The 11,135-nt window shown below is 39.0% G+C and overlaps 1 protein-coding gene across 1 annotated transcript; it reads left to right on the top strand.

Annotated features, from left to right (window-relative positions):
• Positions 1-2,597: 2,597 nt before the first annotated feature.
• On the top strand, positions 2,598-9,038 carry ftr82 (finTRIM family, member 82). Its single transcript, XM_086098004.1, has 7 exons — positions 2,598-3,403; positions 4,843-4,938; positions 5,188-5,421; positions 5,536-5,695; positions 5,780-5,836; positions 6,950-7,027; positions 7,942-9,038. Exons 1-7 carry the CDS (start codon positions 2,813-2,815, stop codon positions 8,460-8,462), a joined length of 1,737 nt encoding a protein of 578 aa, XP_085954130.1. The 5' UTR covers positions 2,598-2,812; the 3' UTR covers positions 8,463-9,038.
• The last annotated feature ends 2,097 nt before the right edge of the window (positions 9,039-11,135 follow it).

The raw sequence follows: 11,135 nt of genomic DNA, 5'->3' as shown, positions 1-11,135 counted from the left end.
TAGAAAACCGTGTTTAAATGAACTAGTGGAGCACCATAAAACATTATTGTTTTGTTATTTTGTTATTTAATCATATTGCTATTTTGTTAGGGGTTTTTGACTTGACTTCCTCATTAAAGACTATTAAAATTCCAGAGTAGTCTAGAACAAGCAACCTTTGTCGATACTTTGAACTGTCATAATCTTATCACATCTTTATTCTTATGGAATTTAAAGTGTTTTCTTATTTTTATAACTATTGACTTTACTCCCATCGTATTGTTCTTTTTTTTCTCAATGCGGCCATAACATTCCTTTATACTTCAACAGTGACAGTTACATTTGGCCTGTGTAACATTCAGCAGTCTACCGATTTGGGTACCTACCAGAAATCTGTCTAGTGTTTTCACCATCACGTGTTTAGAATGGTGTCTTCCTGTTTTTATTACACACCCTCAGTGAACTCGCATTTTGCTTCCTTCGATGAAATAAGGCATGTGTGCTCGCCTGCTATTACCCTGCATGCCCACTCTATCCTAAGCGAGGCTGACCTTTCACCTTGAACTTGGTTTCAGCTATGGATAACTGTGGAGTATCTGTTTGCCCAAAACAGAACTCCTCGGTTCACAACAAGTGGCTTACTCTTTGCAGGGTTCTGTCATTAAAGCTAATTAAAAAGTCCTGTATTCTAAACATGATCACATTTCTTAAGTACAACAGGGACATTGTGTCTTCCCTTTTTGATATCAGAATTGTGCGAAGTGTTTTCCCCTCTGCAACAGCACTAGGTAGTTAATCTGTAATCACAGGGTACACCCTCTACTCTGGAGGAAGGAAAGGAAAAACTGGCTTATCACAACCTGACCTAATATGGTGAAGTAATATGTATGAAGTCATGCAGGATGCAGAGTCAAGAGTGGACACTGTACTTCTAATAGGCTTAAAATGCATTTAATTTATTTTGTTTCCAATTATATTGAGGGTTAGGGTTAGCCCAGGGGTCTGCTCCCTGTGGATCTGTAATAATGGGAGAAAAAAAATAGAATTAAAAAAAGAGTATACATTTATATTTTTTACATATTTATTTGTATTTTTTAGATGGAATATTTTTCAAATTAATTCATGATTTAGAATTTAATTTTAAATATTCCCCAAAATATAAGAGTAAAAAAATGTAAGTTGTGAGAAAAATATCAAAACGTTTTTAAAAAGTTACCTAAAAATGTCCATAAAGTGATTATAAAATGGCTAAAAAGGAAGCGGAAAAGCAGAAATTTACCATAAAATGTTCATGAAATTGCCAAAAATATCAGAGAATTAAATTTTTTAAAAAGGAATGCACATTTCAAAAGTAACCGACAATGTCCAAAAACACAACAAAGGCAAAATTACCATAAAATATTTTTTGAATTTCCAATAAAGTCAAAAAAATTATTTTTTAAAAAAGGTAGAAAAGAAGACGTTAAAAAAGTAACCATAAAATGTCCCGAAAATTACCATAAAATGTACACAAAATTGCCCAAAAAAGTCAGAATATGTATATTTTTTTTAAAGCAGAAAGGAAAGCATTAAAAAGTAACTATAAAATGTTCAAAAACAAAAGAAGAAATCCCAAAAATTACAATAAAATGTCCACAAAATTGCAAAAAAATTCATACATTTGCTGGCAAAAAGGCAGCAAAAAGTATTTTTGTGTCGTTTGTGGTGCAGTTCTAATTAACTTTTGGGCTCTCAGTATATTAGACGAACAATAACACTGTTTCCTTCACAACAATCTTCAAAGGTTTTGCAGCCCCAGACACATTTGTTTTGTTATTTATTTGGCCTAAAATGGCTCTTTTGACAGGAAAGGTTACTGACCCCTGGGTGAGCCGAACTTAAACTCAACCCTGTTCAACTTCAGGCCTGATAGAAATGCTAATTCGAGTTTATGACGTCAGCGTTCGCTGCATGTTGATGCTTTGGTGTGACTGGTTTGAACAGTGGAGTCGGCGGCTGTCCACATGATGTAACACACAAGTATGTCAAACATCTACACACACCTGCATCATACAGGAATGTTCTGTTTGCGCACGGCTTCATGTGGGGCTCCTTCTACTGAACAAACAGTTGCTATCTCCATATCTGCAGTTACATATTGACCTCCAGGAGCGCATTTGACGAGTTTGACTGGTTACAATGTAAAAAAAAATATCAAAGAAACGAGAGGGGATGTTTTCCTGAAAATGCTCAAGCTCGCAGCGTCTGTGTTTGTTTATTGGGTGGTCCCTGAAATTCCAGCAGCACCTAACCCTCCATTTGTGTTTGTTGGACTGTAACCGGTTTAAGACAATGGCGATTCTGTTCGACAACAATAGGTGGAAATACAGCTGTTGAGAAGTGTGCGCAATTCATCCCCAGATGAGCCATAGGAGGAATTGCGAGTAAGCTGTGGGGGAAATGGAGACGTTTTCAAGCATATTTCTTGTCTCGTTTTGAGCTTTTCACATTTCATCCATTCTCTCTTGCACTTTTTTTTAGTTGTCTGTCTTTCCTGCCTGCACGACTTGCTCGCTCGCCCTCCCTCCCGCTCTCTTTCTCTTCAGCCTTGCTCAACCTGCTTATCTGAGCTGGGCAGGGCTCCCATACACTCACACAGCGCAGGAGGCGGGCCTTGCCTGCTTTCAATCAATAACCTCTGGAATTCAGAAATACAAGTAGGTCCTGTCTCTGGCAGGCTGTACCACACTCAGGAGGGCGGGCTCCCACGCAGACTCCACTCAGCGCTCTTTGCTCCCGGCAATCTTTTCTCTCCGCTTCTTCAGGTCTGAAAGTGTTTGCGTGACCACAAACGATGGCTGATCACACGTCTCCAGACTACTTTAGCTGTACCCTGTGTGTGAACCTCCTGAGGGACCCTGTGGCTATTCCTTGTGGCCACAGTTTCTGTATGGACTGCATCAGCGGCTACTGGAATGAGGCGGACTACACCGGGATTTATATCTGCCCCCAGTGCAAGATCACGTTCACCCAGAGGCCGGTGTTGCGGCCCAACGCTACGCTCAGCATGGTGGCTGAGAAGATCAAGAAGAGTGGTCTGAACCTTAACGTCCACATGCCCCAAGGGAACGGCTACGCCGGGCCAAGTGACGTCCCCTGTGACTTCTGCTCTGGGAAGAAACTCAAGGCAGTCAAGTCCTGCCTGAACTGTCTGGCATCCTACTGTGAGAAACACCTCAAGCCCCACTACGAGTCAGCCACGTTCAAAAGGCACAAGTTGGTGGACGAGTTGGGAAACCTGGACAGGAAGATCTGCCCGCAACACCAGAAGTCCCTGGAGCTCTTCTGTCGAACCGACCAAATGTGTATCTGTGCCATCTGCACAGTCAGTGAACACAAAGGCCATGACATCGTCTCTGCTGAGGCCGAGAGGAGTGAGAAACAGGTAAGCTTTACTTTGTTGTTCAACCACACAAATACTACAGCTACCTGTTAGATCACTTTCAAATGGCCTCGGAGAAGAAACATGTCACAGTGTAGCCGTTGTGTGATCATACAAGAAAGCATATTGTCTCTCGGGAGATAATCTGTCTGTATTCCTTCACTCCTGCATTGCAACTGCCGCACGTACTTTGCACTATTTTTCCAATGGTATCAGCTACTTCGGCAGGCATTCACCGCCAAAACAAATGCGGCTCTCTGATTAGCTGCGCGCAGGTTGGGGGAGTGTCTCGCTTATCACCGAAAGTTGCTTTTCACAGAATGTGATGTTCCATCTGTGGGATGGCTGCACAGAAACTGCCTTCCTGTGCCATTTCCCACCTGTGGGAGGGAGGCCTGGAGTGGTACTGGAATGTCAGGGAGTCAAGGTTTTCTGCTCTGGATCATGAATCACAGCCAAACACAATCAAGCCACTCGAGTGCTGTGAGAGAACACAACTGTTGTGTTCAAAAGAGTCCGGTATTTCTAATCAGGACATTTACAATCAGAGTTTCACAGATCTCACACCATCTCCTCCTGTCTCCCCTCCCCCTCTCACGCTCAACCCCTGCCAGATTCCCCACATTCCACCAGCTTATCTTGAAGAATGGCTTGGTGAGTTTTGAGAATCAAGCTGAATTAGAAAAGCCCTCCTTTCTGCATGTCAGTATGGCGTGCACCTTGAAACATCTCTTGAAAAAGTCCGTCGGCGGTGGCTTCACATTCCTGACATGGCCAGAATTCCATGACAGACCCCCGTCTGAGATCAAACCTGCCCGTATTGAGAAGTCTCATTGAATAGGCTTTATTAGTTATGCTGAGATGGCTGTCTGTACTAAGCTTTCAAATAGGAACCTGTAGTTTCTCAACAACAATTTGAACTATAACTTTAAAACCCTATAAAGCCTGAACCATGAAATATGAGATGCAATTCAGATTATTTGTAAATGGAGTATTTATTGGTCCTTTTGAACATAAAAAAAAATATTATAATAATTTTTAATCAACTTCCGCATATGACTTTTGATTTGTGTCATATTTGATACATCCGGTCACAACACTTTAAATTCATACATTTATAACTGTCAAAAATATAATAATAAACAGACATATCAAACATATTAGTGTTTCCAAAAATCAGAAAGAACATTTCCCACTATTAATAAGTATAGGTGTCTCTCCTTTCTCAATTGGGGCGATCTTGCGAGGCTGCTTAAAAGCCATCAGGTGGGTGATACAGCACCTCTAATGGATTATCTGTGCAATGCATGTGTCAGATCATATACGTCAGGGTTTTAACGGTGAAAAAAATGTTATACTCATGAAATAGAGGGCTCAAAATGTCTCGTATTTAATATGATACGTTTGGCTTTATAGGGTAAAATGTTTGTCTTTTATTGCAGAAACTCCTGGGAATCTCCACAGCCGAGATCAGACAAAAATGTCAAGAGCGCGTGAAGGAGCTGGAGGAGCTGAAAACCGCAGTGGATTCACTAAAGGTAAGGTCAAACAGTAGAAACCCAGATTTTAGGATGTCCCAGAACTCATTATTATTATTATTACTCCCTTTATTTCTTATGGTGAAAGACAAATTAAAAGTGGACTAGCAATGAAGTGTTTAGCCTCAAGGCGGCCTCTCTAACCACATTATCTTCAAGTTACATGTGATTTACATGCACAAATATCACACTACTTAAAATACACTAGTAGTTCCTCCAGTAAGACACACTCACCGTGATCTCATGCAGAACTCAGCCCAACGAGCCATGGTGGAAAGTCAGAAGATGTTTGAAGACATGATTCGTTCCATTGAGAGGATGAGGTCAGAGGTGACCAAGTTGATTGGGATCAATGAGAAGGCCGCATTCAACCAAGCCGAAGCTTTGGTCGAGCGTCTGGAACAGGAGATTGATGAACTGAAGAAAAAGGAGTCAGGCTTGAAGCAGCTTTATAGTACGGACGACCACATCCACTTTTTACAGGTATACCTCAGGACTTGTTCCTGAAATGACTTTTATGTGTACAGAATTCCTAAACACGATAATAACATACCAAATTGTGACAATCCACTATTTATCAACGCTCACTTTCCTCAGAACTTCAACTACCTGTGCACTCCCACTGATGATGGCTTCATACCAAAGGTGACGGTAAACCCTGACTTCTCCTTTGGGACTGTCAGGAAAGCTGTAGCCGAGATCAAGGAACGTCTGGAAGAGTTTGGCCGGGGAGAGCTTCTGAAGATATCCAAGACAGGTTTGTCTGATTTTAGCAACAGAAATGCACTAATTATGCATAATGAGCTCAAAAAGTATATAATAAATGTACTATGCCTTTCAGTGAATGATGTTCCGGTGTACACTACAGAAAGTCGAACACTGGACAGAAGGAGCAGAGGTGAGGCTAATGCGCAAAAACAGTTAGCATAAACAGTGGGAATCATTTTTCAGCCTTGTAGTTCAGGAAGTCAAGTCAAAAAATTGTTTTTACAACAATATGTTCTATGCGCCCCAAGTAGTCTAAACACAGCATTCTGATTAATAATGTGTTTGTGGAATATGTATTAAGCAGCAAAGTCCACACTTTTTTTTCCCGTCTCAGGGGTGGCCATTTTGCCACTTGCTGTCGACTGAAAATTACATCACAGTGCCTAAGCAGCAAAATGGCCGCCCCATGAGATGAATAAAAATGGGAGTTTTTTTCTGCTAATTGATATTCCACAAACGCATTATTAATCACAATGCCATGTTTAGACTAGTGGGGATGCAAAGAACCTGTTGTAAAGATTTTTTTTCTTGACTTGGCTTTTAAGTTCACAATAATTTAATAAAGAGCTACAATTTTACCCGTCTTAGTGTATCAATCTAAAATAGTCCCTCAAACCATATTCATATTGTATTTGATCAAAAATCCAAAAGTACAATCGAATGTGCTAACAAGATCAACTTCATTGGATAAGAAACTGATTTATCAAGCGCCGTTCAGACAGCAACATTTAGGCAGCTAGCACACCATCTCCTGTTAGTGCTCTTATTTTGAAACTTATTCACACCACTTCTGGTGCAGCACACTGATGCTAACTTTAGGATTACCACACAGCAACAGGCACTTTAGAGAACTACAGGAAGCTTTATCATGTTGCCTTTACAAGTTCACTTGTCTTGTGACTAGGTTACCTTTTAATGTGCTACTTTGTACCAACAGAGTGTAATATAGTTACAGTGGTGGTGTTTCAAGACATGTATTAAAATATTGTGACTTAAGTTCGTAACAAAGATTTTTTTTTATATATATATATTTGCCTACCAATGGAAATAATGCGTTAGTACTACAAGGCGACAATAGATGAACTTTATTGATTTCAGCCAGAGCAAATTAATGTAAGCAACCCAGCCCGCCAAGAAACGGCCCAGTTGTCAGTCAAGATTAGCCTCTCTTGGCCTGACCACAAACGATGATGTCAAAAAAACGCCAGATAATAGATTTGGAAAATTGCTGCTTAATTTGCAGGCAAAGACCACAACATGACCGCAGTGGACAGCATTCCAGCTGCCCCAGAGCCAAGGAGCAGAGCAGAGTTTATCAAATGTAAGTATGTACAATATCTATTTAAAGCTGACACGACAGGTGTCACGTGTCTGGATTTTTTTCGCCAAAACATCTGAAATTCCGACTTTCGTTACCATGACAATCGGGGGCCGAGCCTGATATGGGCAACTAGAGTTATGGGAGCAGAGCCCAGTGTGGCGTGTTTCTGCATGATAGTGTTTCAGACATAGTCTGACCGTCACTGGGAAGTTTCTCTGGATCTTTCCCCAGCCTAGTTGATCATGTCATGGATGGAGAAACTCACGGGGGCACTTATGTAAAATAGACTCATTGTTATGTAACAGTGGACAAGAAATGCACAAGCGTTTGCTCGGACACATTCAGAAATAGGCAGATTAAAGATTTACCTGGTCTTTTGTCTTCCAACTATTTGCATAGCATCAATATCTCCACTTTAAAAGGGAAGTCAACCTTCAACATTTCTTGACAACAATATGTTATGTGTGACCTAAACATGACATTCTGAATAATATTACATTTGTGGAATATGAGTTATGAAGCAAAATCCAGCTCTTTTTATCCATCTCAGGGGGCGGCCATTTTGCCATTTGCTGTCGACTGAAGATGACATCACAGTTGCTCACCTGTTTTCTGAAGCTGAGCTGTGATTGGTTGTTACCTGGGACCTGAGCAACTGTGATGTCATTTTCACTCGAGAGCAAGTGGCAAAATGGCTGCTTTCTGATATTGATAAAAACTGCTGGATTTTGCCGCCTAAATGATATTCCACTAACACAACATTTACCAGAATACCGTATTTAGACTAGTGGGGCTGCATCGAACATATTGGGGTCAAGACATTTTTGGGGGGTTGACTTCCCTTTTAACACTATTTATGACTACTTAACTGATTTCAATGAGATACTAAATGCGTATTGATTCGCATGACGCAGATTTCTGCCAGCTGAAGTTGGATCCGATCACAGCCTACAAAGAGCTGTACATCTCTGAGCACAGCAGAAAAGTCATCCGAACCAGGGACCTGCAGCCCTATGGAGAAAACCCGGAAAGGTTTGACAGTTTTTCCCAGGTTCTGTGCCGCGAGGGGCTATCTGGAAGCCGCTTCTACTGGGAGATCGAGTGGAGCGGGGAGTTCTCCATCGGAGCGGCCTACAGGAGCATCAGCCGGAAGGGCAAAGGCTCATTGTGTCTGCTGGGCTACAACGATAAATCCTGGAGTCTACTCTGCTCCGACACGGGCTACTCGGCCTGGCACAACAGAGTTGACAAAGCCGTAAGCGGCCCTCACTCCCCGAGAATAGGCGTGTACTTGGACCATAGTGCAGGTGTGCTGGCGTTTTATAGCATCGGAAGTAGCATGACGCTGCTGCACAGGTTTGAGACCACGTTCACTGAGCCCCTTTACCCAGGCTTTGGAGTTGGAACCTCAGTCAAAATCTGCAACATCAAGTGAACATTATGACATCATTGAGCCAACGCTTGCATTTTGATAATGTCTTATAAGATGCTTTTGGAATATATATTTTTGCATAACTTTGAAATTGATGTTACGCTGTTTAGAGCTCTTTGTATTCTACTCCAGTGTGTAAACCATCACATACTGTATTTTTTATTTTCAAAATCAGAATTACTGTAACACTTTCAAATATCACTGCCACGGAAGGAGTTTAAATGCAGTAGTATGCTTGTTAACACCTCTAGTTACAGTCTACATCACATCCTGCTATTTCATATTTATCTTGGCTGAGAGGGTGTGGCAAATGTTCTTATTATCATCAAAATAGATAACTGGATGCATTGTCGCATTTTTCTTTGCGACTAAAATTTCAAACAACTGGAAATGTATCTAATTTCATGCCCTCCTATTTGCCTTTTCACAGTTGAACTAACACTTATTTAATGTTTTGCATGTTTATTTACATAGGCCATTGTTTAATGAAAATCCTGAATAAAATTATTATCCAGGACAGTCTTATTTTATATTTTGGACAGATTTATAGTTTTGAATAAAGATTAAATTAAAAAGTTAGTTGTTTTGTTGTTTTTCACCGGCCTCAAGGTAACAGTTACGTAAGTACACGACAGGTGTGGCATCAAGCAAACGTACCACTAGCTCCCTCTACTGGCTGATGACAAGCAATAAAAATCGGATTGGTTCCTTCAAAATCCTGAATATAATTATTATCCAGGACAGTCTTATTTTATATTTTGGACAGATTTATAATTTTGAATAAAGATTAAATTTAATTGAATTGATGTATTTGTTTTGCGCAGATCAAGCAATATGACATATTCAAAAAATCACGATACTGTGACAAGATCATGTGTTTGTAAGATGCTTTAAAGCTATAAATGTTTTGACATTGCTTGTGGTGTAAGTCCAGACATAATTTTACCCCACATAAAGACACACAAAAACTCTTCCTGGTAGTTCGAAATGTTGGTAGTGTAAAATTCCCAAAGCCTCTCATAAGTACTCTCTCTAAAAATGCTTTAAAGATTAATAAGGTATACTATTTCACAAGGTCATGTAACTTAATTAAATTTGATTGAATAAACAATATATTTGTGTGTGCTAGAAATTGCGCCTTGTGTATAATCCTTAATGTGCGTTTTTGCAATATGAATAAGGGCTGTATGGATCATTTATAATTATTTCCCTATACTTCAATACAATAGGTGAGATATGGGAGAACTAAGGAACAGTATAATATTCTGAAAGCATCGTGATCTAGGAATTGCTTTGTTTGATTCATGAGTGAGAGGCTTTTGGAAATTTTAGTTCTCATGTGTCAACTTGTTATCAATGATTACACCCCAAATGTTTTATTCCTTCACATTGTCTAATTGTATACCATCTATGTGTGTTTTCAACTCTGGATTGCTTTTGTATTTTCCAAATATCAATACTTTTGTTTTGTTTATATTCAGAATTATTTTTTGGAGATCCATGTCTGTTAAATTGTTTTTATAAACCTAATATCTTTGTTCAGGTTTTTTGGTATTAAATTTAACAAACAAGTTATTTTTCTTTTTGCAAGCATGTTGTATTCGATTAGTCAGCCTTTTATGTTGTTGACATTTTTAAGTGGGCAGTGTTTATTGTAAAGAGAAAGAAATATTTCAAGGAAATTATCGTAAGCAGTATCCACATATTTTTGACTATAGACTGAGCTCCAGACCTGTAACATTAAACTGTTAGTAAAACTATTAAGTGTGTATTCAGTTCTAATTCATTTATGATTTAAGGTAACAGTTACGTAAGTACACGACAAGTGCAACACGACAAATGGTGTAGCATCCAGCAAACGTACCATTAGCTCCCTCTACTGGCTGATGACAAGCAATAAAAGTCGGATTGGTTCCTTCAAAATCCTGAATATAAATATTATTCAAGATAGTCTTATTTTATATTTTCGACAGATTTATAGTTTTGAATAAAATATATAAATTAAAAAGGTAGTTTTGTTTTGTTGTTTTACACTCACAAGGTAACCGTTACGTAAGTACACAAGAGAGGTGCAACACATGTGAAATGTCTATTTTATTATTTTTTTCTTGTATTGTACCATCTTTAAAATGAACAAAGATTTTGTTAGGTATATTTGCAAGACATGTTCGTATGTTTTAGAATGTAAAGTTGTGTTGAATTGTGTAAATAAAAGCTTTTATATAAATAAATAAACAAATGGTGTGGCATTCAACAAATGTACCACTCGCTCCCTCTACTGGCAGATGACAAGCAATAAAAGTCGGATTGGTTCCTTTAAAATCCTGAATATAATTATCCAGAACAGTCTTATTTGATATTTTCTACATATTTATAGTTTTGAATAAAGATCTAAATCAAAAAGGTAATTTTGTTTTGTTGTTTTACACCCTCAAGGTAACTGTTACGTAAGTACACAAGAGAGGTGCAACACACGTGAAATGTCTATTTTATTTTTTATTGTACCATCTTTAAAATGAACAAAGATTTTGTCAGGTATATTTGGAAGACATGTTCGTATGTTTTAGAATGTAAAGTTGTGTTTAATTGTGTTAATAAAAGCATTTTTTTTTAATGGTGTGGCATTTAACAAACGTACCACTAGCTCCCTCTACTGGCTGATGACAAGCAATACAA

Source organism: Leptonotus elevatus, chromosome 16 (genome assembly GCF_054856555.1).
Source record: "Leptonotus elevatus isolate MCC_2025b chromosome 16, RoL_Lele_1.0, whole genome shotgun sequence".
NCBI lineage: Eukaryota > Metazoa > Chordata > Actinopteri > Syngnathiformes > Syngnathidae > Leptonotus > Leptonotus elevatus.
Note: the sequence above shows the minus strand (reverse complement) of the source record. Positions and strands in the feature narration are given on the sequence as shown.

What these genes read in the sequence shown, in the direction of transcription:
- ftr82 (XM_086098004.1), top strand. Translation starts at nt 2,813, where the DNA reads ATGGCTGATCACACGTCTCCAGACTACTTTAGCTGTACCCTGTGTGTG. An exon ending in CCGCAGTGGATTCACTAAAG is followed by an intron (nt 4,939 to 5,187) that starts GTAAGGTCAAAC and finishes GATCTCATGCAG; the next exon opens with AACTCAGCCCAACGAGCCAT. An exon ending in CAGAGCAGAGTTTATCAAAT is followed by an intron (nt 7,028 to 7,941) that starts GTAAGTATGTAC and finishes CGCATGACGCAG; the next exon opens with ATTTCTGCCAGCTGAAGTTG.